Source organism: Solea senegalensis, linkage group LG16 (assembly GCF_019176455.1).
Source record: "Solea senegalensis isolate Sse05_10M linkage group LG16, IFAPA_SoseM_1, whole genome shotgun sequence".
Classification (NCBI taxonomy): domain Eukaryota; kingdom Metazoa; phylum Chordata; class Actinopteri; order Pleuronectiformes; family Soleidae; genus Solea; species Solea senegalensis.
In genome coordinates this window covers 5,198,306-5,226,180 of record NC_058036.1, presented here as the reverse complement: position 1 = coordinate 5,226,180, position 27,875 = coordinate 5,198,306, and the positions used below count along the sequence as shown (strand labels likewise).

Here is a 27,875-nt window from a genome sequence, read left to right as displayed (position 1 = left end):
AATTCATTTGATTTTCTGTAATGGTTAATACAGCTTAAATATACTTATTATATATAAAATGTCAAATTATAGTTGTTTACTTGTAATCCTGAACACTTTTCTGTTCAGGATTTAGTTTTAGTGATTGAATGTTATGCTTGATTAATTTTTGACTTCTCAGAGAAGACCCCCTGTGAGCCTGCTTTAATGTGGGTATAAAAAAAGGTGAATTGAGTTTTATTTGCCAAATAAATATCAAAACGTTTTTACTTTAAAACACTTAAAAATCTATGTTTTTTACCTTTTTATGACAGGTGGACTAATAAATGTGTTATCAAAGATGGGCTGTCAGACTCAACAACATTCTGTAAGTATACATTGTACAAGTTCTACATCAACCTATCGTCTCGCTCTTTCTACTGACTTTACTCGAGCTTTTTGTTAGTGTTTTGCCGCTAATGCTTTTCATTGATGTCCTCTCTCTTTTGTCCATTAAAGCTGTCCTGCTGGTCATCACGGACCCGGACTCCATCAGTCGTCTCGCTCTCCTCTCCGTGTCTGCCTTGTCCAGAATGTACTCCTGGAATCAAGACCTCTTGTTACTGGAACATCAGGTAAATGGCCAACGATAATAAAACAAAAGTAATCTGTGAGGAAACTACCTTCACCATGTCCATCATTGTCAGTACGTTCATGTTTTCCAGAGGTCCAAATGTTGGTAGATAACATTGCTCTGCAAGGTTGTTGATGGCCATAAGCAAGCTTCCCACTTCCTCGATCTGTAGACCATGCACATGTGACAGTATTTCAATCTGAAAGTTAGCCGAGGCTTATCTCACCTCATAATCTGGACAGCATACCTTCCAAGGTTATTCTAGTTGACAAAAACAAAAACTAAAAAAACATTTTTCTGAACTGAAATAAAAAGGAAAATTTGAGTTCAAATAAAAACTGACACCGAAATTGTGTTTTTATAAAACTAACTAAAATTGTAGCGAAAATGTGCTTAGTTTTTGTCTTGTAGATCCTTTTGGGTTCATATGAAGGTTTTATTTGCATTCATAATAAAATGTTTACAATTTGTTTTTGTTGACAATGTGGGACATAAGGCTATGCAAGTCAAACATAATATTTGTTATGTTGGTGAGGGTTATTTATTATTATTTATGGTATGTTCCTATGTGTCTTTCGTCTGTTTTTGCTTTTCACACTAACTTCCTTGTAGACTGTTATATTTGATTCAGAGATGTTTTTTCATCTGTCCTCATACATTTTTAAAATGGCATCATCAGGGTTTTTGTGTACTTATGACCTTTTCTTGCTCCTGGCAAATACTCATTATTACAAAAAACTGAAACTAACACTAAGAACTAACTAACTAACTCATTTTACAAACTTAATAGACTTAATTAAAACTAATGAAAATCCCCAACATATTATAATCTCAATACCTTCTCTCTGGACAGGCCTTGCACCATCAGTAGGTTCACCTCTGCCTGCTTGTTCTTCTCTTTGAGCATTTCTAACTCGCTCTGGAGTTCAGACAGTTCTTTGTTCACCATCTGCAACAGACATGCAAACACAGCAGCAGCAGCAGCAGCTCAAAGCATTGTCCGTTGGACTTTGTTGAGTGAAATATCTGAAATATCTGACCAGTTTCTTGACGCTGTGCTCCTGCTTCATGGTGTGCAGCCGTCGCTGGTCCTCCTCCACCTGCTCCTCCAGGTGCCCCAGGCGTTGCAGCAGCTCCCGGTTGGTGACGGACAGCGTTTCGTGACGTTGAATAATGGGCATAACCGTAGATTCAGAGCCATTATCGAAGTGAGCTGAAACGGATTGTGCAGTCATTGCCAGCGTGTGATTAAGTCAAATAAAAAGAGTCCATTTAAAACTTACTGTGAGGGAAGTACTCTAGTGTCTTCATCAGGTAGTCCTCGTAGATTTTATGTTTTGCCATTCTGTCTTTTAAAGCTTGCTGTCTGTGAATTAACATATAGTAATGCTGAAGTTAAAGTGACCTAACGTGACCCCACGTAAAGGCCCTGTACACCAGGTTCCACGATATGCGATGCACAGAAGTATAACAGGGCCTTTAGGCTTCGATTTACATTCTCACCTCGTTCGAAGTTGTTTCAGCTGTTCCGTCAGATCTTCGATCTCCCTCTGCTTCGAAATGTTCTGATCCCGCGCAGCTTCATACTTCGTCATCGCTCTCTGTCGCTTCATTTCATTTTCAGACACGAACCTCTCGAATTTCAGCGCTCTTTCTTTTGTCTGGGTCAACATACGAGGGCGTCAGTGTTGGGCCTCTTAACAGCGTTCACTGGAATCAAGTTTGGGAGCACACGTTAAACATTTGACTCACCTGCTGGTATTTTATCTCCAGTTCAGATTTCCTCTGAGTTAAATCAGCCACACAGTTCTTAAACTCCTGCCGTCTGAGCGCAAGAAGCTCGTCCACCTCCTCCAACTCTGCCTGTTTCTTCAAAACAAGGGTCTTTTGCAAAGTGTTCACTCCTGCCTCAAGGAGTCTGCTTGAAGTCTATAAACACACAGAAACTGAAACTACTTCACTCTGTCTATATATAATTAATATGAATGTTTACGTTGAACAAAAGATTTTTATACTTGACAATTAAAACACTTACGTACAAAATATGTTGCATTAATCCAGTAGAAAAGGTGAGCAGAGGTGGAAAGTAATGAATTACATTTACGTGCGTTGCTGTAATTGAGTAGGTTTTTTGTGTACTTTTTAAAGTTAGTAATTTTACGTTTAACCGTATATTTTACCTTTGCTGCGTTTAAAATCACATCCGTTACCTGAATTAAAAAAATGAATAAATCGTGCACAGAAACTTTGGCATTGTGAATTGATGCTAATTAAGGTCCCTGAGTGAGAAAGATTAAAGCATTTGTGACCTTTGACCCATTTTGACTGATACATTATGTGTTTACATATTTTATTTCATGTGACATTTGTGTCCCTTTGTCCTTTTTGCACGACACAAGAAAGAACCCCCAACCTTGTTAAAAAAAAGGTAACTTTTACTGTATATTTTAAACTACTTTTTTACTTGAACTACATTTTTAGACTACTTTTACTTGTACTTAAGTAAAATATGATCAAAATAGTGGTACTTTTACTTATATTTATTAATATACCTCTGAAGGTGAGACATACATGTCAGTATTGTTGCTTCCTGTTCATTAATGCCTCACCTCTGTTACAACTGGTATGTGATTGACATCTCTGTCCTGTTCCGGTCTGAGGAGACAAATTATTGTCAGTAACAAAGTCAAAAGTGAAATACTGTATATAAATGATATGCTCTCAGATTATATGAGATTACCTCAGCGTAAACTGTAGGCCTACCTACCTTGTTGTGTCCTCTGCCTGTGTCACAAACACGTTGCGTATTCTGTTGTGCACGTTGAGTTTCAGACGGGGGTCTTTGCTCTCTAAGAAAGGAGGAAATGAGGTCATGTTTTGTTTGTTTGTTGTTGTTGTTTTTGTGAAGTGAATGTCCTTGGATCCTGATGATTCCAAAAAAACAACAACGTTCGATTTCGACTTCCACGTTCGATCCAAGGTCTTTCCCGGATGTTTTCCTGGATTTGTGTGTCGGTTGCTTTGGTAACCAACGGGGGACTACGGAGAATGCGCCGGAATCGTTTCCCCGTTGTCATGGCAACCCCCGAGGTGGCGGTTCCGCGTTGCCGAGTGAATGAGCGGCATAGAAATGAGATCGTTAAGACCGAGTATACAGAGGAGAGCACTCACTCCGTCCCGATTACTGAGAACCAAATGAACAATGAAGCATTGTTGAAATCCTGCAAGTGTGCAGACTTATACTTGACTATAACTGTATATTATACAGCTACACATTACTGCTAATGTTAATATTGTCTTCATTCGTCCCTCTCTGAGGGTCAGAGGTGATGAAGATAATGGTGATAATTGTTAAAAGAGTACCACTATTTTAATAACATTTTTACTTAATTACAAGTAAAAGTACTGGTCTAAAAATGTACTCAAAAAATAAGTAGCTTGTTTCAAAATCAGAGTAAAAGTTACTTGGTTACTTAGGTTCTTTCTTGTGTCGTGCAAAAAGGACAAGGGGACACAAATCTCACGTGAATTGTTTTTAATTAAAGGCAAACCTTTACAAAATAAAACGGATGTGATTTAAAACAATTTAAAAGTACAGTAACTTAAAAAAAAGGGCTTTAAGAGGTACAAGTACACAAAGAACCTACTCAATTACAGTAACGTGAGTGTGTAATGTAATTCATTACTTTCCACATCTTCTTCTCTTTCCACTCCTTGTAAATGTGATGTTTTGTCTGTGATCTGCTGACGTTTTTCTCATTTTCCTCCTGTACATAAGGAATATATAATTAAAATTGGCTTGACTTGACCAGCAAGGTATATTACTTTACTTTACTTTATTCAAAATTTATAAAAGTGGAGTAAAAACTGTTAACGTGCATAAAAAAATACTTAATAAGTTTAAATTATGTGATTTCATGTGTTTCAGCTTTGTTTCAGGTTTGCATCGTGTTAGCCTGTTGAACCATGGTTGGTTTCCCCACTGGTGGTGATGTCCCAAAATGATGAGATGTGATGTAAGTACTGAGAAATTTTCCCTTTTTACTGAAAACACTAGCAATTTAAAAACATTAAGTTTACAAACCTTTTTCTTAACATACATTTGTACATTTATACTGGAAAGTTCAGCTTTAACTTATTATATAACTGTAAATTGTCTGCTGTAAAAATATTACCAAGTGGACTCAAAGTATGAGTCATCTTTCATGACATCGTCAAATAACCAAACATGTCTTAAGTAAACAAAAAGGAACAACTCTTGACAAATATGGCAACAGCCCCGGGGTTACAGTCCACCTGTAAATAGAAATGCAGAAGGACGAGTCCAGTTCAAATGCAAGAAGACATTTTTTTTTTTTTCTCCCACAAACACTTTTGAAGAAGTGATTGTGAAACGAGTGAGCTGTCACTGTTGTGGTGATCTGAAAAGCACACGTTTGCACTTCATCGTGACAGAGGAACATCAGACCCTGTGGTCCAGTGGATCAGCAACTTTGTCACAAGGTGAGTTTAAAGCTGTACTGAGTAACTTTTGAAACGTGCCTTACATTCAAACATTGTCAAATGACATGACTCTCTGTCAGTGTGTTTATGTGCATGTTAAAAGTCTGATTGTAGTCAAACTAAGACAAAATTTCAGTTTTCTTAATGTCATGTAAACACGTTAGTCCGACTAAACTTGAGCTAGTCTTAGTCTGACTAACATACCTGGATAATGCAATTCATAGTCCGATTACTCCTTAGACTTCTGGGCATGCACCAAAATTTCCTTAGTCCAACTATGGCTGTAGCCAGATTAAACTGTGAGTGTTCCTCAGTATAGCTGTGTCTGTGGTGACACAGTGTGATGACTTTTACAATAGTTTCTTGAGACAGCAGTGAACTTTAGCCTATGGAATTATCCCAGGTTCTCTGAAACATAAGTGACAATTTTTTGAGACTACAGTATGTGTGTGTGCATTTAAACTTTGTTTAAAAAGTCATACTAAAGATAGCGTGACAAATAAACTGTAACCCCAGTTCTGTGTTATTGTCATGCCAACGTTCTGCTGCTTAAATCTCTGCAACACATCACCTCACTTCAGTGTTGCCTCCGGAGCAGCAAAGTCAAGTTGAAGCAAACAGAGTTGAACATGCCCTTAAAAGGCATCTCTCCCCGTAGCCTTAGCTGCTGCTCTCTGGTGTCTGCTGGTGCAGATTTGAGCTCTTTCAGATTGATCTTTAATTCATGCTGTATGTGTGTATTATACAGCAGATACGTTATCTTCTCATGTTTCTCTATCTGGGGCTTTACAAAATCAAATCTGACCCTGTTTCTCAGTCCCTGCCAGTATTGTTCCGACTTTGGCTGGACTTCTGATTACTGGACAATTCGGCCTAATCCCTGGACTGTGACAGCAGATCACTGCTGGATGTGGGGTCCTCGGAGTGGACGGCAAATCTTCTTCTGTGATGCTCGCTCTTGGGAGACCCAGGTCTCTTTACCAGAGACTGAACAGTGATATGAAAGACGGACTCTGCTCGCTGAGTCTCCACAATCCGGCCGCAGCAGTGAACTTCTTCAGGTGAGATGAAAAGTTTTTATGAAGCGCCTGTTGTATTACGTTACATGACATAATGCACATGATTTGTTTAACATGTAAATGCACTTGTATGTTGATGTGATGTATAATTTATTCTTAAATTGTATATGGTGCTGATTAATGCTTAATTCATCATCAACAGAACCTGAAAACACAAAACATTTGAGTTGTGTATTTGCTGAATTTGATTTTATCTTGTATATTTTCCTTCAAGTAATGAATTTATTTCTAAAACTTAAAAATTTCACACTTCGTCACTGCTTGTAACTGTAGGTGGCGTCATTGAGCCGTACCGGTCAAAACTACTGCTATTATTTCTTTATTTCCAGTAAACTGTTGGTGAATGATCGGCTCACTGTGAATGTGAAGTTACACGGCAGCTTTAAGTCCTAAGTTTCTAAAATGTCAGACAAATGAAGCTTGTGGGCTGTGACCCACAGGTCGTGAACTTAATTAAGTGTGTCACTGTGCCCATGTGACTTTGCAGACACTAGATAATGTCTGATTATCCGCCTTAAAGAGACAGTGACGTTCTCTTCTGCAGCCATTCGGTGCAAATGATGCAAGAAAATGAAAATATCAATTCACTACTGCCCTGAAAAGCATTCATTTTGAAGCCCTGAAAGAAAATGATTCCCTTAAAGTCATAGTCCACTTTATTTATTTATTATTTTATTATTGTTTTGGGTTGTGAGAATCTGTGTTGCTGTGAGAGCTTGAGTGGTGTTCTTGCTTTGTTTATTGACGTATAGAGTGTTGTCGTTATCGGTTTATCTTGCTTGAGTGGCTCAACTTAAGATATTTAATATTAATTTGAGTGGTTACCATGTACCAAACTTCTCACAGTCCTGAACCCCTTCAGACATTTGACCTAAAGCCATGTACCCCCTACTCCTCCTCTACTCACCAAACTCTTCTGGAAATTGAAATTGACTGTATGTTTATTTATATGCCAATTTCAAAATGTAATCAGGCTGTTTGCAAATCTTATTTTTGTTTGTTTTATTCTTTGCAATACCCCCTACATCACTTTGCGTTTGGGAATCACTGGTGAACTAATCGGCCCCTGATCATTAGGGGGCCCCAACAGTGTGTGGAGACAAAAACCCCCCCAACATTTTAACATATTTGTAAGAAACATGTCTCGTTTTTTATAATTGTGAAATGTTCCCCCAACCACAAGGGGGGGTTGTATTTATGTATTCATGTAAAAACAATACCTACCAGCAGGCAGTAGTGCCACAATACAGGACGCTGGATGCTGTGTTCACACCGGACGCGGCGTGACAACTTTACACACAAAGTCACGTGTACAGACGCAATACTCGTGTCGGAGTTCCCGAATTTGACGGTGAAACTCGTCATTTTGTGTCCGGCTCTGTGTGGTGTTGTGAAACCACACAAGACGATGGTTTCTTCTCTGCAGACGTTTCCACAACAGAGAGTACAACAATGCTTTGGTTGATGGTGGAAAGAAATGCCCTTACTTCTGTTTAAAATTCGGCGACTTTCGGCCAAGCATCACATCACAAAATGATCCCAAAATGACAAACGGCGTTCGGTGTGAACACAGCGTGAGTTGCTACATTACAATATTAATGAAATCTAGCTATCTTTATATATATATTTAGATTTTAAGATTTGCTCATTTAGTGCACATTTGCACATCAAAGTTTTCAAAAACAAAAGTCACTAATCAGGCCACTTTTGTGATTTTACTGCCCTCTAGGGTTGAAAAATAGTGACACTGGTTTTGTCTAAATAAGCCAGCTGTCATTAATGTAATTTACAGTGTTACATTTGTAGCAGAGGCTACTGTGTGTGTGTGTGTGTGTGTTGGGGGGGGGTCAAATTCAGCTTAGGGCCACATAAAGGCTAGAAACGGCCTTGAGTCAAAGTAATTTGCTGCGTTCCAGTCTTTGTTTATTGTTTTTCTTTGACAGTAAACTCATTCTAATACAACTCCTCTTTAAAAGTAGAGGGTTTTAACAAGCAGCGGTTGAATTGAAGGCGTTGCGTGCCGCGACAGTCATATCTCCACGGTTCAGCCTTATCTCTGCGTGTCCGACTCTCATGACATATATGGATAAAGCCGTCACTCTGTCCCAAAATAATCTGAGCAGCACAGCTGAGCCGCCGCGCGGCTCCAACCACCGCCACTAACACCACCGTCACCGCCGCGCTGCGTGGACACAAACACCGCCGTGATATATCTGCCACCGGCAATAATGACCAAATTCTGCTATTCCGAATACTTAAATCAGTTCCGTAATGCTGGAGGTAAATGTGATGAGGTTCTGCCGCGACGGCGAGCAGAGACACGGCGTGGAGACAGTCACAGAGACGTAACGTCACAGCCACAGTGAGTCTTTGTTGTGTACGTGTATGTGTGTGTGACCTACATATAAAAAAGAATTATGGTTTTTTTTATTATTATTTTAAAAAAAAAACACCACACACATCCGTGAAGTACTGCTGCTGCATTCTGTCTTGAATTACTGCACTTGATAACATTTTTATGTGTCTGCCTTTAAAAAGGGAGGATGACCCGGTGGTCTCAGCCATCAGGAGAGGAGATGAGGAGGCTGTAAATGACCTGGCCAAGTCTGCTCCTCACAGTCTGCTGAGGGAGAACAAAGATGGATGGATACCTTTGCATGACGCCGCCTACTGTGGCCTGACCGCCTGCTTGAACACTCTGCTGAGCGGTAATGACTGAGCCTTTATCACCGCAGACATTTGCACATGGAGCTCAATTCATGCAAGTCTCAGGACACTGAGGCTGAAAGTGGGGACAAGCTAAATGGGACTCAGCCATCATTAATTTGATTGTTTACACCTGTGCTTTTCCTGTCATTGGGTCTAGGGCTGAACAATTAATCAGAATTTTATCGACATCGCAATATTTTTACATTAATTATTTGCACAACTCTCACACAGTAACCATTTTAAATGTGTGTGTTTTTTTCAAATGAAAATGAAAATAATTATGTTCCTTGAATTCCTGTCAAAATAATCACAATTAGATAATTAGCCCTGATTGGGTCTCAAATAAAATTCTAACTGTTCTGTTTTCACAGGAAAAGCACAGGTGTTACTGATTATATTAACGATGGTTAATTATCTTCTCAAACTGAAGAAGCTAAATGGAACTCAGCCATCATTCCTGTGAGTTTTCCTGTCAAAATGGCTGCCGTGCAAAGGTCAAAATAAGAAAATTGATATAACTACAGAGTTACACGTTCTTAAATTGCTCAAATACACTGGTTTGTGTGTGTGTGTGTGTGTGTGTGTTTTCTCCAGTCCATCCAGGCTCAGTAGACAAGCGTACTTTACAGGAGCAGACAGCCTTGCTGCTCGCTGTGTCTTGTGAACATTTGTCATGTGTGCGACGCCTGCTGGAGGCCGGCGCTGACCCCGACATCAGCAACAAGAACAAAGAAACCCCTTTGTACAAAGGTACAGCTGTGAAACCAATTAAGCAACAACACGGTCGTGCATCAGCCATTATTTTTGGGGGAAACAATAACCTGGTCTGTGTCTCCGTAGCCTGTGAGTTGGAGAACGTGGACGCGGTGAGTGTCCTCCTTTCATATGGTGCCACTGTGAACCAGCGATGTGGACAGGGCTGGACAGCTCTCCATGAGGCCGTGTTGAAAAACAACACAGAGATCTGTGAGATGCTTCTAAGAGCCGGGGCTACAATCAATCCGCCAAACACCTTCAGCATCACACCGCTCACTGTAGCAGCTCAGCACGGACACATGAGGGCACTGTGTTACCTGATTGGGAAAGGTACCTTTTTTTTCCACTTTTCCTGTCCTAATGTGTTTTACTCTTTTGATGCCATGTAGAGAATGTTTCTCTGCAGGTGCAGATGTGAACATGCAGACATGTGACGGTATCACGGCCTTGCACGAGGCCAGTAAAAATGGCCACAAGGACATCGTAGCAGTGCTGTTGACGAAAAATGCAGACGCCAACAAACCCACCAGCTCAGGACTGCTGCCTCTGCACGTCGCTGCCCAGCACGGACACCACGAGTAAGCCCAATTACTTAACGGGAAAACATTGTCTGTTTAACGTGAGTTGTTGCCATTAACGTCGTAAACTCTGCGCGCAGGATTGTGTCCCTGCTTGTCTCGGTTACGAGTCGAGCCAGGCTGCGACACTGTTGGGTCAGCCCCCTGCACCTGGCAGCAGAGCACAACAGACACACTGTGGCAGCTGTGCTGCTGAAGACAGGTGCAGATGTAAACGGCACACTGGCCCCCTGTCACTCCGTCCGGTATGCTGACCGACGCGCGACAGCCCTTTACTTTGCCGTCGCCAGCCGCAGCACCAGGACAGCAGAGGTGCTGCTGAACGCCGGCGCCAGTGTCAGCCTGGACCCAGTGAGTCCTCTGCTCATGGCTGTGAGACACGGGTGCGCCTCGACCGTGTCTCTCCTGCTGCAGAGGGGGGCTGATGTCAACGCCACAGTCCCGTCTGTTAGTACGACGTTCCCTGCTGTCGTTGCACTCTGCACAGACAATCTGCCTTTACTCAAATGCCTTCTGGACCATGGCTGTGATGCCTCCTCCTGCTTTACCTGCACACATGGCAACGCCCCTCACCCAGCGCCTGGAGAACCAAACACAGGACATGTTTTGCAGAATGACAACACGCTTTCTTTGAACTGCTGTGAGACGACAGAGAGAGCGAGACAGGTGTGAAGAATAAACAAACGTTCACAATAGCTAGAACTTGTATTCTCTTTGTAAGTGATCAGACTTTTTTGGATTTTCTCCTCAGTTCTGCGAGTGGATCTCATCCCCAGCTCTGTGTGGAAAGGCAGGGCCGATCATAGAGCTGCTACTGGAGCACGTCGCCCATGTTCAGCTGTGCAGCAGGATCACTGAGCTGCTGGACGGCCGGGAAGAATGGCGCGCCATTAAGAGGAAGTCGTGTGAGTTATGCAAACATGTCTCTGACACTTCCTCACACCTGCAGACAGACGAGAGTGTTGCAATGTGGTGTTTCAAGAGACGCGGATGACGACATTTGTCTTCTCTTTTTGTTTTATAGTGTTGCCTCGTCCACTGCTGCACCTCTGTAGATTAGGGATTAGGACCCAAATGGGGAGAGACGGACTGAAATGTCTCACAAGTCTACCTCTGCCAGACAGGATGATTCGATACCTGAGCCTGGCTGACTGACATTAAGGTGAACGTGGAGCAATACGGCATCACAGATGTGGCTAAATTTATCTTTTTGTGATTTATTGTTTGATACCTTGAATCTTTTCATGGTCCCCTCAAAGCATTCTCTATGTATAAAATATTTATTTCTTATGTCATATCTTTATTCGTTTCTCTTTTCAAAGAGGCCTTCAGTGAAAGGTAAAAAAAAAAAAAATTATATTAATACCCAAGGGATTTGTTGAGGGAGTTGAATCATTTATTTAAAAATAAAAGCAACCGTTTCAAATGTGCCTATCAAACATGACTTTGACAAACAAACTAAACCAAAACAATTTATGTCCCACATTCTATTCTCAGAGTTTGAAAGAGGAAACTAAAACAGGATGCTCTCATTCATTTGCATGGCTTCTTCCTACCTTAAAAAGAACAGTCAATGCCTGTCGAAACCTAAACGTAGAAACATTTGGACTTACTGTCAGTGAGCAGACACTGGCACTGACGTCAGTCTGAAAAGTGAAAGTGATTAAGTTCTTCGGCAAGTGCAATTTAGTCCTGTAGACTTAAGCAAATAACGCATAAATGAAGCATTCCAATAAGTGCTTGAGGAAGTGTTGAGATGCTGAAAGAGGAAGAGGAGGATGTTGTGTGTCAGTCATATTTACACGTGTCTGTGTTCATGTGGCGGCTTCACACATTAAATGAATCCAAACACACTGAAGATGGGTGACTGCACGGTGGGCTTGGTCGGTATGGGTTTGACCACCACGTGCGTGTGGATTTTCTGCCCATAAGGAAGCTCCGGTCCTTCTGTCTCAGTCCCTGATGCCTTGCTCCACAGTCCCAGTGGCGGATGTGGGACAACAATGTGACTGTGGAGGACCTGGTGTCCGTGGTACTGGAAGGGACAGCAGCCGCACACGCTCACACAGTGGTGAGAGGTCAGATCCAGTTTAAACGTGTCTTTGTCCGCAGAGATGCGCCGGCTGGACGCAGACAGTGCGGCCTTTGCGTCGTCCCCACTGCTCCTTTTCCTCTTTTCGTTCTCACCTCCCTCAGATGTCCCCGCAGGAGCCTTTTTCAGTCCTAAATGTGAGCGCTCCCGCTTGGACGGGGTCAACTTGGGTTCCTCCCAGAATGAGGCTGGGAGCTGGCGTTTCCTCATCGGCACCTGGTCCACTGCGCTCTCAACGTTCTCCACATCTTGCGCGTCCGAGACGGCCTTTTCTGCGACCTTGCCGTGTTGGTGTGCAGTCCCCGCGGGTCTGCCGCATCCGTACTCCGCAGGCCTGTGGTGCGCGTGGCATCTCGGCACCCTGGAGTATCTCTGAGAGAAGCGTTTCAGTTGTTTCTGCAGATATTTCCTGTGATCCACTGAGCGTCTGCACGGAGCGGACTTGTCCAGCGCCGCCTTGATGTCACTGGACGCCAGATTCACAAAATTCAGCAGCGTTTTGACCTCACAGTCTGCATTTGCCATTTTGTCAAGAACTCAAATCAGTCCATGTTAGAGTTTGTACTTTGGCATTAAATCATCTGAAGGGAAATAAAAAAAAAAACCGTGTTAGACGGTGCGTAATTGTGCGCGGTAGGAGTTGCGCGTTCAAATCTAAATGGAAATGGATGCACCTGTTCCACAGTAATAACCATTTACTCACCACTTGCGGATGAACTGAGACTTTGACGCAGCAGTCCGAGCACAGACTTCTCTCCAGGCTGCAGTTGGAGCACTCCAACATGTTGAATGAATATAAACTCCTTGTAGTTATGGTGCTTTCCTTGAACCAATCAGCGACCCCAGGCTCCTCACAATGCACCCCAATCAGCCTAAAAAGCGCCCCGGTATCGAATTCTTCACCATTGCAAATTGTTGTCATGGAGATGTGTTAAAAGCCGCTGAGTGGATGCGATATTTCTCCTACACGGTGATTTCTGTGGCGTGGCCAAATATTTATTTAATCCTGAGTGGGAATGAATTCTGCGGGAATATGCTGGCTGATTTTACTCTGGCACTGTTAAAGTTTCTTCTTCTTCTTTTTTTTTTTTACATATATACTCATCATTCCCTCCCCAAGAGTGATGTCAGCTGTAGGACTCGGTCGGTGAGGGGGGGGGATCTAAAGACTGCATAACCATGGAAAGGGGCTTGAGCGCTCAAGAATCTTGTCTTTCTGTTTGCCCCCTCAATCGAGCGACACAAAGGCTGAATTACTCATTCAAACCTCGCGGGACAAAGGGAAAGGAGCTGGATAGCACTCCTGCATTTGTAGTCAAACATTTAGAGACTTAAATCGAGTCGTCATGAAGGAGAAAGAGTCGGACAAAGCCCATAGAATTGCCATCAGCAAACATTTTCCTGTGTCATATTATGGGGTCTCCATGGCTCCCTCTGGCCCGCGGACAATAGCACAAGTTTGCACACTCGAATACTGTCACCCTGCCAACGGCAACAAGGGCCCAAAACAGGACAATCCCCAGAGAAAGCACGGGCTCCGCGGGGAAGGTTGCAATAGAGGAGGAAAAAGAGGGGTGGAGTTGTGAAATGCTAATTGAGCTTCATCCCCTTATTGAAGTGGAAAGAGAGAGAGAGAGAGAGAGTACTACCTATCCCTGTCCCATTGAAGCGCAGCGTCACTGGAATGAGACGTGAGGAAGCTGATGTGTGTGTCTGGTCAATAACACCTCGGGCCTGTGTGCACTCTGTGCTGCCATCAAAACACAGCATGCGTAATGAATCACTCCTGTGCCAGGACACTCACTTTATATAGATAGATATGAAATCATGATGAGTCTGCATGAACGCCGCAGGCCATTTGTTCAGAGTGAAGGGCAGACTTCATGATTGATTGCCTCATTCACTCAGTTTGGGGTTGTCTGAGGAGAGTCCTGCCAGTCTATATGTGCCCGGCTGCTCTATCTTTTAAGGCCGTGCATCACTCTTGTTCTGGAGAGGCAAAGGAACCCCATTGTCCTCCCCTCTTCTTCTTCCCTTCACCTCTCTGTTCAGCTGAAAAGGCCAATTAACAATGGGGCTCTCCCTCCCCTGGCCTGTCACCCCACTCCCCGAGCTTTTGAAGTGAGGGAGAATGAGAGCGGGAGAAAGGGAGACGCATAAAGGCATCCATAAATCCCACACTGTGTTGCTGTTCTTGTACCAGAACAGGTGGACGGCATGGTTGTCAGTCATTGCTCAGATAACGTGGTGTGTCGAGGCTCTGGAAAAAACAATCAATCAACTGACAAAAAATATACACCTGCACTTTAATCCTGCACTGACTGTTGCACATGTGCACCAAAAGCATGCATACAGCACTTAAACCAAACTGCAGCTACAAAGTGTTGAGTGTTATAAAGTGATTTTACACTGCGCTGAACCCAAATCATCCCCTACTTTGTTTACATACTGTAAAATAAATCTATTCACAGGCCCTCTGGAGCTCTGTGTAGTATAAATATTGAAATCTGACTCTGTCTCTTCTGCCTCCTTTGGAGATGCTGCCAGTGATACTTCCATTAGTGGAACTTTCTGTAGCAAGAATAGGCTTCTTTTTTTTCCTCCCCTGTCCCTGTATCACATCTTTGTTCGTAAATAGCAACAACAAGATAAGATGATACTGAATTGATGCCCAGGAGGGGCATCCAGTTGTTACGGCACCTCACGAAGCAGACCAGACAAAGATTTACAAGAGCGATAAAGGAGAGCAGGAGAGCTGGACACCCAACCATACATCAAAATTAGATAAATATAGGGTGGTGCAGATCCATAGCAGAACTAGCAGAGCATCAGCATTTATACTTCACTTACAACACAAGTGCTAGTTTTTATTTCACTGCACTTTAGAAACAAACAAATACATACTAAAAATAAAAAAGCAGTGTTAAAAATTCAAGTGATTCCCACATCTACATGTACATATTTGAGATTGTAAACTATTACTGGGTGCACGCAAAAGGCAATATTAAAACTGTATATTTTATCTGCATAACACATTTTACTATAGTTGCTGGACGATGTATGTCTGTGTGTGGTAATGAATATGCGAGCAGTTATTTGTACACTCAGTACATCACAATTAGGTGTAATAATCATTCATCGTCAGTGGATTTCATTAACATTGTCATATAGATGTTAATTCATTGGCACTTAATGGAATAATGTCATCATCCGTAACTGTTAATTCATCATCGGGTGAGGCTGCTGAGTGAATGAGACACTTTTCCTGCATCAATCATCTTCCCTGCAAACAGAAAGGATGATATCGTGTGATATCAAGTATATGGTGCACAAATGTCACCACAGTTTTTTAGTGCAAATGGTTCATTTTATGTCTGTGTTTAATGAAATGATTCAGTTGAAAGTTGGTCTTGTGTGAGATAGTCGAGCAAACCTGGCATCATAAAATAAAACTCTTTTACAGCAGCCATTTTCATCATGAAATAGTCTGTGAGTTTAAGAGAGAATCATAGAACAGAGGCATTTTAATATTGCATGCACTCTCCTGTATTTTCTGATTGTATTATGGTCGATAAAACATGATATAAACATCCAATTTTAGACTTTTTACAGACAATTTGGACAGGAGACGGTTACAGATGTTTTTCTTCTATTCTCTTAACTTTAAGATTGAATCGTGACAAACAAACATCTAAAGTTTAAAATCAGTTAAAGTGAATCATAGGGAAAAGTGTGTCCATTTGCTCCCATCATCTAAATGCCATGTGCTGCCTTGTCCACTAGATGGCAATCTACCTCCACTGTGATATATAGAAAAAAAAACAACAGCTGGCCTGTTACAATAAAGAAGAAATCCAAATAAAGATAATTGCAGATGGGTTAATGTTTCTCTGAACATTTATATTCTTCATTTGATTGAGTGTTTTTTTAAATCCCTATTTGATTTTATGTAAGTAATAAATGATCAGTTTGCTGAGATGCTGTTGATTAGTCTTGGCAGGGCTCGTAACACTTTGACTGGCCACGGTAATTTTATTAAGAGCCTCTGTTATCTGAGTTTAAAAGGGCCGTGATGTATGTTGCGGCAGATTGCCGGTCGTTTGGAATGAGTTGAGGCAGCAGGAAGTAACCTGGAGGATGTAGTGCTTTTCCTCTTGTCAGATAATCGATACTGGGACAGACTGTAGGAGAGGATGGATGAGCTGAACTGCTGGGCGCACCATATGCCAAAGCCAGGCTTGTTGTACTTCAAAAACTCGTAAAAAAAAAAAAAAATCTCTGCATTGTATGAGCAAATGCAGTTGAACAGCAGCTGTGGATTTTCCACTCTAAAAGTCACCCACAGCTCTTGTGCATGAGCTCACCCCATTACTGCCTGTGAAGAGCTTTTTGATGGGCAAGAGATGTGATAAACGCTCAGCCGCAACAAAGGGCTGTGGGGCTACATTCTGAATCCATTGATCTTAATCCAAAGTTGTTTGAATAGTTGCCTTAGATGCGATTTGTGTTATTTGGAATCACTGTGCTGCAACGCAATTGGCTGTCACTACTCCTGTTTAATCCAAAAGTCAAGTGTGTACAACAAATATGGATTTATGAAACGCACAGAAGCGAGAAAGGCTCGTGTAGTGAAAAAGAAAGGTGTCAGGTTTAAGTGTTTACCCCCCGAGTGAAGGCCTCTGTGTTGCTTACCTATCGTGGCTATTATTTGACCAAAGATGAACCAACAAAAAAGGCAATTACTGTGTTCTGAGCCTGAAGACAATGTGTGGACAACGTGTCCTGTTACATCCAGTCAACAGTCGCAGAGCGCAGTGGAAAGCAAAGCCAATCTGAGAAGTGAGAAAATTGTATTGCATTGAATTCCAGCTCCAATCAACTAACTTTCAGCACTGAGGCCACATAAGTGTTTTCAGGTGCACTGCTGCTCGTCCAAATGTGTCTCGGTGTTCATCGTCAGTGACAGTTTCTCTCCGAATCTCAGAATGTCACATTGCTGTGAGCTGTGGGGTCATTTCATAACCAACAGCATTATTGTTATTATTATTATTATTGTTATTATTATTATTATGCAACCCTTGTTGCAGTAGTGCGACTCTTTGCACTCTGGCCCACTATCATGTCTATTATTCAGGTATACGAGAGTACAAGTTTAACAATAAATGTCTTTGTTACTGAGCATTAGCAGTAAATGCCAGGTCACATCAAGACCGAAGCCTGTAGTTTGGGTCACTGGACTGAAGAGAGGTCTGAATCCACTGTAGCAGACACACAGAGAATCAGACATTGGTGTACGGCTGTGTTTTCAGTCGGTAGGCATATCTCTCTCTCTCTCTCTCTCTCTCGCTCTACCTGACTCGTCATCCATAATGTGGACTCGCCTCCACGCATCGTGGGCTATACACTTATCCACTCACTAGACCCCAACATACATAAACAAGTAAACAAAAAGCGAAAGCTTATCTGACTCCTTCATATAAGCACATCCCACATCATCGTCAGTTTTCGTCTTTTAGCAGAAATCTCTGACAGAACCCGGCTCAAAGATGTGTGGCAAATTTGCCTCGACCGGTTGGGGTGAAAGGAAAAATGGGGGACAGAGGAGAGGTGGGGGAGGGACAGAAGAAAGATCATATAACAATTGTATCGAGTTATATGTTTAGACAGGACAGTTGAGCATAATAATAATGGTGATGATATGTATGATAATAATAGCCTTCAAACTGGATCTGGATCCTGCAGCCTGCAAGATGAGGACACAGAGCGAGAGAAGAAAGGAAGGAAAGACACAAACTAGGGAGAGAACAAACAAGGTTATGTTGTGGGGACCTAAATCTGTTTACACAGTCACATTATGGGTACCTGTCTTTCTTATGGGGACAAAAAAATCAAGTCCCCATAATGTAAATTTTAGCATTTTAAGGTTTTATGTACATGTTTTAAAGTTAGGCTGAGGTCAGGGTTAGGTTTGGGCCAGTAGTAGTTATGGTGAAGCTTAGAGCAAGTCTACAGGAAATTAATGTAAGTCAATGCAATGTCCTCTGAAGTCATGGAAACCAGTGTGTGTGTGTGTGGAGATGTAGAAGAGGGAGAGGAGGAGGAGGGAGTACTTTTTGAGTAGCGGAGGGTGAAATTGTTGGAGCACTCTCTCTCTCCCTCTCTCTCCCTCTCTCTCTTTCTCTCCCTCTCTCAGGATGAGCTGGTGCTGATGCGAGCGCTGCATCCAGAGTGTGCGGTGGTGCTGATGGTGGTGATGGTGATGGTGATGCTCCGCTGTGTTCTGGCACAGAGAGACGGGAAGGAAGCATCAGTTTAAGCCTCGGCTCAGCTCATGCTCTCCGGACTCGCCCAAACACAGACAGAGCTCAGCCGAGATAAGTTGAGGAGGATGTGTGGTCCCGCTGAGAAGAATCCTGCCGCGCGTTATTCCTGAGCATCTCGCTTCCCTCCATCTCTCTCCCTCTCTCTCTCCCCATCACTATCTCTCCCCCTTCTCTCGCTCTCGCTCGCGCCTCTCTGTTCGGTTTTTTACTTCAACTTGTATGTCTTGAGAGTGAGTGGCCCATTTGCACTCATGCTCGCAGCCGAGGAGGGATGTAAGGTCCGGGCCATCCACCGCCCTCACATTGCGCGGAGCAGCGGCGAGATTCAGGTCGCCACATCTGAGAGTCAGTGAAAAACTACTTTGGAGATGTGAATGGTCGAGATCGGCTCCTCGCTGCACCGGCTCGCCTGTCCTATGCTCTCGACAACGGGATTTCCAGAGGAAAAAAATGATTGTGGCGTAAAGTGTTTGTGGAGACGCCTGTCACAGAAGCGGACAGGGTGGATGGTTATTTCCCAGACACTTCAAGCCTATGTCTACTGCATTCATTTGTTGGAAACGCTGCCTAGTATCTTCGAGAACAGAGGAATGCTGGTCCGAGATCTAATGCCATTTACTTTAAGTTGTTGGCCTTTTTTCTTCGGTCACTGCCTTCTCTCTGTGTTTTTACTCTCGTGCCAGGTAAGGATCATGCTCAGGCGCGCCGCTGCTCAGTTTTACGCATGAGATGCGTGTGTTACTGGAGTTTGATTGACTGAGTGGTGGAGCTCACTGCTATTTCCCTGTGCTGTAATTACCTGTTTACATGAGATGTTGCCCACCAGGACACATGTGTTTAGTCAACACTGACAGGCATGACACACGAGGACACCCACAGTCACTCATCCCCTGTGTGTAGTAGCCATCTGTGTTTTTGGTGATAACAATATTGCGTGTTCCCAGCAGGATCCCTGCAGCAGGCATATGTTTGTGATGACTAGTCTAACCTCTGCCCCCTGTGCTGCCCACAGATAGTGGTGAGCTGCTGTTCACACTCACACAGTGTTGCCAGGGTTCATGTGTAATGTGATCTGCTTGAGTTTCCAAGTCCACCCACGCACGCACGCACGCACGCAGGCACGCACTCCTCGGGGCAGCCTGCTGCCCACTCTGTCGGTGGGTGGTTTCTTGCAGGGAGCCATAGACGTGCTGCATGTACTGCACACACACACACACACACACAGCAGTGACAACAGCACAGGAGCCGAGATGTGCAGAGAAGCCACAGAGGACGTCCACAGTGCCAAATGAGAGGCTGCTGAGTGTTGAAGGGTCTCCATTTGTGCTGCACAGTCAGTGTTGTGCTGATGGTACTTATGGGTAATGCACTGAAGGACAGAGCGCCTCGTTTATTTCAACGTGTCTCTCTCTCTCTCTTTCTCTCTGTCTCACCATAAGGGAGAACTCCAGAGGTCATGCTCGCGGACTGTGGCGGAGAAAGTTAGTGAACAATGCCAGCTGGCATGCCACTGTCGAAGATACCCTCCTCTCCCTCCACCTCCGCCTCCGCCGCCGCCTCCACGGCTACTGGGCGCCACAGGTAAGACACTCCCAGGTTTCACACCTGTCATGTCACCAAATCCGAGTCTGGTCTGTTTGCCCCTCGCTCTGCTCTCACCTCCACTGTTGCATTTCGTTCCCAGCCAGGCACAGAGTGTCAAGCAGCTGTCTCGTCTGAAGAAGAAGTTTTTCTTTTTATGCTCAGGTGGAAAGATTTCAGCCTCTTGGGATTTAGTGTGCGAGTGCCCATGCATGGCCACAGTTTTCTGTGTGTGTGTGATGGAGCCAGCAGGATGTTGACAGCTGAACACAGGACTGATTTATTCCGGGTCTGACCTTGGGGAGTACCCAGCTGCCTGTAAAATCCGTGCCTGCTGGGCTGCCAAGCTCCGTGGCTCAGTGGTAGGGTCCCAGAGGAACCCTGATTAAAACACAGATGAATCAATTAAATTAGCTTTAATATGATAGAGGTACGGGCCTAATGAAGCGTCCCAGTAGTTCCAGTATGAGATTGAGGTGTGTGTACTCTCTGTTGTGCATAAATCCAGTGGCCTGTTGCAGCGCTGGTAAATCCACCGACAGATCGGCGGACATATTTCACGAGCCTGCTTGGCAAAAGTTAAAATGATTTGTACGTCGTCTCGAGCACCTTAATGAACAGTGCACTGAAGTATGGGACAGGCATTGCTGATGATGCAGCAGGCCGTTCGGAGCCATTACTGTGACTCCTTTCGAATCACTCACCCAGAGCCCTTAAATATTATGAATAGGGAGGAGCACTTCATCATCAAGTCTCAACAGAGAGCAGAGGAAAGGTTTCAATCAATCGGGTCCAATGATTTCTCTTCTTCTTCTTCTTCTTTCTGTCTGGTCAGTTTAGACCGACTCACCATGTGAGCTAACGATGAATCAAGAGTTATACAGACTCTTTTGTGACTGTTGTCAAGGTCACTGTATAAACGCTGCCAGGACCATCTGTAAACTGTCGTGGGGGCGGGGGGTTGTGTAAGAGGAACTCACCAAAAAGCAGTGTGTCATGATACATATGATAAGCACATGCACAGAGCTGTGAGCAGAGGGTGGGAACACGATGAATAATTCACTTCAATTTAGTTTTCAATTCAATCTGTGCCGGCACATAATTATCTTAATATCCCCTCAGCAGCCCCAATTTGCAGAATAGTCCGAGCCGCAATATTTGCTTTAAACTGTAGTCTTTAAAATGTGATGAATATGCAAAACTTGGAAAAAAAAAAAACTGGGACAATGGGCTGAGATGTTATCTATCTCGCTCAAAGTATGGGGGTAAAAAAAAAAGAAGAAGGAGAAACTGGCAGAGTAAAGTGAGCGTCTGTGAGCTAAAAATGGTGCTTTCAGAGGAGTATATTCTTTTTCACAAGGAGAAGCACTGACTGAATTCAATCTCACAAAAAAAATGCAGGATTAAAAATGGAAGTTTGGCTGAGAGGGGCTTTGGGATTCAAAGTGACTTATGGTGTGGTGGTGGAGAAATGGAGAAATGTCCTATTTTGTAGCTATGGTGTCTATAAACCATTTCATTCATTCATAACAAAATAACACTACATGCAGGACAAACACGGTGTATTTCCTCCGGAGCATAACACTGGAACTAATCTGCATTGGGAGCTGGATAGATCGATGTGCACATGACTAAACTGATTTAGAGATGTGCGACAGCGTCAAACACCGCAGAAAGAGAGGAGGGAGGCGAGTTCTGCAATTACAGACGCACACATTTGCTGATGATGTCAGACAACATTCCCGGTGAGTGGCCTAATGCAGAAAGAGCAGGAGGTCCTGAGATGAGTTCCCTTCTCACCTCATTTTCCTGCCTGGTTGCAGGTGAATTCACTGTTTCATAAAGCGACCGAATCACGACTCTTGAGGCTTCACAGTTGGAGTTTTGAAGGATGACGCCCGTTCTTTTATACGGTTATTTTTTGACGATATGTGATATGATTGTCATTGTTCTTCTCTTCATTCGACAAAACACATTTAAAAGGATTACTGTGTGATGTTTGTGCAGATCTGTTAGTCTTTAGTCTGTAGACTAAGACGTGCATAGGGCAAGACTATAATTAGAGAGATTGAGATTAGCAATGTTATCACAGTACATATTTGATTTACTGATGTTAATTAATTCTCTGCCTCTGTATCCTGTCTCTCCTCTGTCTCTTTTAGTGGCAGAGCCCATGGTGCCCTTGTTGAGGCCCTGGTGGATGGAGCTGGACTTTATAGTGCTCGGGACGGTTGGCTGTGCCTCCGTGGTTTTCCTCCTCTCAGCCATCATCATCTGCTACAAGGCCATCAAGAGGTTGGATGTCACTTCTTTTCCTTTTTCCCCTTCCCCTCCTCTTTTCACGTTGGATTGTCAGAGTAGCGCGGGGGGGGCAACGGTGATGTCATCGCCCCGCTGGGTCACACTGAGGTCAGAGGTTAGATAATGGAGTGGGTTGTAAATGTCACAGAGGAAGAATCACACCGAAACATCCGATACGTGAAAATTAATTTATTGGAGATGCGGGACAACCTGAGGTAGCGTTTCTGTGCTTTTTTAAAATTTGCATAAGTGTTTAAAGCTTCCGAGAACGGCTGCTAGATTCATGGACATGAAAGCACGAGTCGAGTAGAGGATTCCCAAGATGCTGCTATTGCAGCGGGGTCTGTTTCCTCCATTTGGCTTATTAGCGAAATGGCTGCGTGAGGTTTTGCCTGCAGCAGAACCCAGACCCAATTCTCTGTGTGACATTCAGACAGCAGCATGTCACACACACACACACACACGCACGCTCTTCCACATCGTAGCATTTATACATGCATCACCCTGACATATTTACACACACGGCAAAGCGTGGCATAAACACGGAGTCTCACACATTCACGTGAGAACCAACTTTGTGTCGCATCTTATCATTTTTATGGCACGATATTAAGCTCCGGTGCCAGTTATGGCTCTCCTCAGCAGAACCATGTTTCCCCTTGCTTTAAACAACAAATAGGCAAAGTCAGGCAGCGGAAGTAATGGGTAGTTGGCTCAGGAATTCATTATGGCAACTCTCCAGCCCCCTGTGTAGCCAAGGGGCACCTTTTTAATGCAGCAGTGGTAGGAAAGTGTTGTTGCAATATAAGCTCTAGCCCCAAACCCAAGTCATTATTTATGAATTAATTTGCGCAGTCATTCAGTCACAGGCTACATCTTTTATACATGCGAGCGGGTCGTGTCCTGAAGCTCTGTGGGCTCGAGACTGCAGACTCTGTGCCACGCCGAGCTGCCCGCTTCTCTGAATGAGAGGGGGAAATAACACACAGGTCGCAGCTAGACTGGCCTCATTACACATTCATTAGTCAGCAGCACAGCGCATCCAGGGATAAATGTGATTCCTTTAGCCACGGCTGCTCTAACCGGCCAATGTTGTTCCTGAGAGGGAGGTAGAGGAAACAACGCGGCGAAAAAAGGGCAGATAAAATGTCTCCCAAAACAAGCAAAGGCAGTAATTGAGCATCTTGGTCAATAATAATGTGAGAGAGGGTTTGTTAGTGAGAATAACAGCCAGTTATATATAGCCCTTCCAGCCCCTCAGTGCTCTGGGCTTTCCCAATGAAAATCAGCTGGCCCAGGGCCAAAGCCTGAGCAGCACAGACAGCAGAGGAGCTGGCTCTGCAGGTCCCAGCCCTCCTGGACTTTTGTTATTTTTTTATAATCTTTGTCTGCCAGTCATCTGTCAGAAGCAAAGGGGGCTGGAAAGAAGGAAAAAAACACCCCCATACAATTCTATTCAGCGTCCGAAGAGGATTCGGATGCGAAGCACGCAATGATCCAAGAAGCCAAAACAAACAAACCAAGTGAGCAATGAAGCTTGGTGCTATTCCCAATCACTGACCGCTGTGGGAGGCTTGTCCAAAATGGGTAATACCATATATGACATGGTTCTGTCTGAGGATGATACCCAAAATACTCAAAAGGAGAATACTTGTCAGACAAAATGGTTTCATATCCAATATTTACTGATACGTTACATTATCTCCTCAGTCACCAGCAGTGTCAGAACCAGTGACAGATTTGTACAGTCTCTTATTTATTTATTTTTAAATTGTTATTGTGATTTCCAGATGGCTGGAGTAATTGTAAACCGCTCAACACATGTCCCAATTTCTCCATGACACGTTCCCCAAACTTCAAACAGCAGCGAGCACTGTGATTGCACAGCGGCGTGATGAAATATTCATCCGACCTGTGAAGTCCTGTGTTGCCACCTGCCATGTGTCAACAGCATGGCATCTATTATTGAACATCTGGGTAGAGGTCGGTTTTGAGGGGGGGCCCCCAGCGCTCTTGCCCTGTGCGGTGGCTCCAAGCGACATGCTCGGTCTGAGCGGAGATTACATCCCGGGAGAAATAAACAGGACCGGAGCGACCTTCCAGCAGGCTGTACATCACCAGTGTCGAGTGGCGCGGCGTGAAATAGTGGCCTGTCGCAAATATTCAAAAGTGAAATCACCAGTGAGCACAATATCGACCACGCTCACTTCGTTCTGAGTCGGAGAATTCCCAGACAGGCTGTAAACAGTACCATCTGCTCCACGGTCCCACAGAGTAAACTTTGGTATATCCTAACTCCCCGAGCTGCAGATGCATTAGCTGATCATGGATGGTTTCCTTTCCAGAGGTTTTCCCCAGGTCACATGGGGACACATCTGTGTTACATAGTGTCCCGGACTATAAGATCCACCCAAGCAGAGGACGTCTCAGTCACGGCCTTGTGTTTTGTTTGGAACTAAACCCTTTCATTAGCATCACCTCCATCAGCCTTTAACCGCGATAAAGTAAATGTATAATGTACAATATTCATTCTTCTTCTACATGAGGGTCGCAGGGGGTGCTGGTGCCAATCCCAAAAGGCAAAAGGCGGGGTACAGCCTGCACATCACAGGCCAACATAGAGATAAACGACCATCCACTCTCACACCTGCGGTCAATTTAGCCTGTCCAATTTTCCTAATTCCCAAATCTGCATGTTTTTGGATGGCGGGAGCAAACCTGGAGATTTGTCAGAATAATTGATGCTCAGCAGGTGTGATGTGTATTGTGTTCGTTTTCTTCCTGTTAGAAAATCAAAAGTCAATGTGTTAAAATTTAACATTTTTTAATTATTATTATTTGTTTTCTCTGGCGATATGTTCCAGCCATACTTGGTTTTCCCAAGTATGTCACCACCCGATGCATACTTAAAATGGGCAGAGAGAGAACACGAGGTATGAGAACCTTAAACCGTGACTTGGGAATTGGAACAGTACTTAGTAACGTCAAAATCCCTTAGTTCCACTCCAGTCACATACGCTGGTATACACAGTCGAACAGTATTTCTGATTTTCCTCCAAGTACCACCAGAGAAAGCTTGCGTACCACTGGTGGTACATGTGCCACAGGTTGAGAAGTGTAAAGTAAAGTCTTAATACAGGAGATTAATGTCAGTTATCAGGTTTTTTAAGTCTTAAACTGATCGACAGGCATTGTTTGGTTTGGTTCTTTGTGTCAGACGTCACGTTCATGACTCTAAATAAAATAACCGTGCTGTACCGAGGTGAGTCGTGCCAGGACCATGTAGTGGAAAAAGCGCCATTATTTACTTGTTTTATTCATAGGAGTTTTTCCATCTTTTAAAAAATGACATACTCTCATGAAGGAGTTATAACATGTCCAAACACAGCCTCAACAAATTCTAAACACGGCTAAGTTCACAGACGCGGAGACATGGTCATTTGACCCTATAAGGATTCCTTCTGTGCACGATGCCGTTCATCAGAGTTGGACTTGCCAGTCGAGGCTTTGAGTGGGTCGGAGAGGAGACACTGAGCTAAGATGTCGCTCAAGGGTCCTCCTCTGTGCCAGTGGAGGCACTGTACGGTGTTGACTGACTGGGACAATGACTGTACTAACTGTATTCAGATCTGTCTCTGCGTTACATAAGCCAGAGCAGGGGAGAGCAGCTAAGGGTGCAGGAGCCACAGTACACTGGGCAAATATAATAACCACAAATGCACCGCGGAGCGCATGAAAAGGGTGGCATTGAATGATAGCGCTCGTCACAGGCCAGTGGCGGCGGGAGGATCGTGTGTTTGCGGCTTTATCTTTGCACCAGAAAGTAGAGTACTACAGCACAAGCAGTGTTGAGGTTACGTATCGACGTTATTCCCAGGCTGCTTTTGAGAGCCACACATTTACTCATTACTTAGTGGGCAGATTGCATCTACCAGTCACAGTAGGTAATTGCCTTATCCCCCCGTGATGCAAAGCATCCGTCCCTCCTGTCTCCTTGCAAAAGTGACCTTTGAACACTGAGCTTATTAGAAAGGATTGTTGAGACCAGCGTAACCGTCCACAACGGCCCGAGAAATCAAATCAGTCCAAAGGTTAATAGTTTAGAATCTCTGTTTAATGACATGGACTTTTAGCTGGGATATGACATCAAATCTCTCCTGACAACAAACTTATCCTCAAGTCAAGTTAACTTTATTTCTAGAGCACATTTAAAAAGGTTGACCAAAGTGCTTTACAGATTTAAAGGCACGGCAGCGTAAAAGGTATAAAACATAAAATCAGATTTAGTTTCCATGGGTAACTCGTTCCAAAGTTTAAGGCCCTGGTTTACTTCCGCAGACGTGCTGAAGTATCGCAGACTCTGGTATACTCACGTGTCAGAGTTCTGTAGTATCTGCCTTCACCATCGGGTGGCGGTACAAGTCTGCAGCTCTGCAGCCTAATACTCCACCTACCGGTGCATGCGTTGTCCAAAATCTGTGCGTCGATTACGCAAATCATGTCATGTGCATACGGAAGTATACCAGGGTCTAGCCAGATCGACCCGGGTTTTCAGTCGAGATTTTGGCACTAAAATCTAAAAGCAAACCTGTTATTAGACCTCAGAGCAAGGAAAAAGAAGATCCGAGAGGTATGATGGCACCAAACCGTTAAGAGCTTTAAAAACCAACAATTACATTTTAAAATCAATCCTAAAACAGTGGAGAGGGCGCAACACAGGTGTGACGTGGTCTCTCTTCTTTTTTCCTGTTAAAAGGCAAAGCGGGAATCGCCGGACAGATGACAGAGTTACAATAATCCAGCCGAGATGTTCTAAAAGCATGGATCAGTGTCTCTAAGACCTTGCGAAGGAGATAGGCCTTCACCTTGGCGATGAGCCGTAGTTGAAAAAGCTTGACTTAATGATGGACGAGATTTGTTTGTTTGTAAGCCAAGAAAGAAAAGGCCAGAGGTGACCAAACACTATCCATGACTTCTGTTTTATTTCCATGTTGAAGGTGAAGAAAGTTGAATTAAGTTCTGACTCTATGACAATGTTTATTTGCAGGAAACCACTGCGAAAAGAAGAGAACGGTACGAGTCGCGGGGAATATGCCATGAGCATCCGTAACAAGAAGGCCATGGGAACAAACAACACTGTGGTATAGACTTGTTTTCAGGTAGATGCAGAACGTGACATCACACAACGGCCATCTCTCACCTTACCCCAAATACCTTCTCACACCCAGAATGCAACGGGGGTTTGTTTCTTTTCAACCCAAGGTATTCAGGTACCTTCCTTCTTTGTTTGGCATGTGGCCGGGGACTAAAGACACCTATCAGCTCAAGAGGAGCTGTAAAAGACGGAAGGGGGGAGGGAGG

At 43.8% G+C, this 27,875-nt stretch overlaps 4 protein-coding genes across 7 annotated transcripts; 2 read left to right on the top strand and 2 right to left on the bottom strand.

The window, feature by feature from the left end:
• Positions 1–28: 28 nt before the first annotated feature.
• Positions 29–3,672, bottom strand: si:ch1073-416d2.4 (coiled-coil domain-containing protein 42 homolog). The gene is made up of 9 exons (XM_044046856.1): positions 3,360–3,672; positions 3,202–3,247; positions 2,345–2,521; positions 2,096–2,253; positions 1,876–1,958; positions 1,633–1,805; positions 1,431–1,541; positions 642–758; positions 29–559 (listed from the first exon to the last, which is right to left on the bottom strand). The coding sequence occupies exons 1-9, from the start codon at positions 3,464–3,466 to the stop codon at positions 374–376; spliced, it is 1,158 nt and encodes a 385-aa protein (XP_043902791.1). The 5' UTR covers positions 3,467–3,672; the 3' UTR covers positions 29–373.
• Positions 536–20,131, top strand: LOC122782511 (ankyrin repeat and SOCS box protein 2-like). Of its 4 annotated transcripts, XM_044046852.1 has the most exons (11): positions 536–593; positions 4,521–4,608; positions 4,973–5,095; positions 5,913–6,156; positions 8,713–8,882; positions 9,478–9,633; positions 9,724–9,969; positions 10,046–10,217; positions 10,298–10,883; positions 10,969–11,122; positions 11,242–11,643. In XM_044046852.1, the coding sequence occupies exons 4-11, from the start codon at positions 6,044–6,046 to the stop codon at positions 11,370–11,372; spliced, it is 1,728 nt and encodes a 575-aa protein (XP_043902787.1). In that variant the 5' UTR covers positions 536–593; positions 4,521–4,608; positions 4,973–5,095; positions 5,913–6,043; the 3' UTR covers positions 11,373–11,643. The 4 variants fall into 4 exon arrangements, with proteins under 4 accessions (XP_043902787.1, XP_043902786.1, XP_043902785.1 ...); XM_044046851.1 differs by lacking the exons at positions 536–593; positions 4,521–4,608; positions 4,973–5,095; positions 5,913–6,156 and adding exons at positions 8,126–8,536; positions 20,072–20,131 and having other exon boundaries at positions 11,242–11,379; XM_044046850.1 differs by lacking the exons at positions 536–593; positions 4,521–4,608; positions 4,973–5,095; positions 5,913–6,156 and adding an exon at positions 8,127–8,536.
• LOC122782516 (protein FAM181A-like) lies at positions 11,592–13,081 on the bottom strand. The gene is made up of 2 exons (XM_044046859.1): positions 13,013–13,081; positions 11,592–12,890 (listed from the first exon to the last, which is right to left on the bottom strand). The coding sequence occupies exon 2, from the start codon at positions 12,832–12,834 to the stop codon at positions 12,052–12,054; it is 783 nt and encodes a 260-aa protein (XP_043902794.1). The 5' UTR covers positions 12,835–12,890; positions 13,013–13,081; the 3' UTR covers positions 11,592–12,051.
• prima1 (proline rich membrane anchor 1) lies at positions 17,429–27,661 on the top strand. The gene is made up of 5 exons (XM_044047750.1): positions 17,429–17,443; positions 18,503–18,571; positions 20,072–20,213; positions 22,376–22,508; positions 27,562–27,661. Exons 1-5 carry the CDS (start codon positions 17,429–17,431, stop codon positions 27,659–27,661), a joined length of 459 nt encoding a protein of 152 aa, XP_043903685.1.
• Positions 27,662–27,875: the final 214 nt, after the last annotated feature.

Coding starts and splice junctions, on each gene's coding strand:
- si:ch1073-416d2.4 (XM_044046856.1), bottom strand. CDS start 3,466: ATGACCTCATTTCCTCCTTTCTTAGAGAGCAAAGACCCCCGTCTGAAA. Junction 2,522..3,201: donor ACATACCAGTTGTAACAGAG/GTGAGGCATTAA, acceptor GTGTGTTTATAG/ACTTCAAGCAGACTCCTTGA. Junction 1,806..1,875: donor ACTAGAGTACTTCCCTCACA/GTAAGTTTTAAA, acceptor AATCCGTTTCAG/CTCACTTCGATAATGGCTCT.
- LOC122782516 (XM_044046859.1), bottom strand. CDS start 12,834: ATGGCAAATGCAGACTGTGAGGTCAAAACGCTGCTGAATTTTGTGAAT.
- prima1 (XM_044047750.1), top strand. Junction 20,214..22,375: donor ACGGCTACTGGGCGCCACAG/GTAAGACACTCC, acceptor TGTCTCTTTTAG/TGGCAGAGCCCATGGTGCCC. Junction 22,509..27,561: donor TGCTACAAGGCCATCAAGAG/GTTGGATGTCAC, acceptor GTTTATTTGCAG/GAAACCACTGCGAAAAGAAG.
- LOC122782511 (XM_044046851.1), top strand. CDS start 8,403: ATGACCAAATTCTGCTATTCCGAATACTTAAATCAGTTCCGTAATGCT. Junction 9,970..10,045: donor GTGTTACCTGATTGGGAAAG/GTACCTTTTTTT, acceptor GTTTCTCTGCAG/GTGCAGATGTGAACATGCAG. Junction 11,123..11,241: donor CGCCATTAAGAGGAAGTCGT/GTGAGTTATGCA, acceptor TTTGTTTTATAG/TGTTGCCTCGTCCACTGCTG.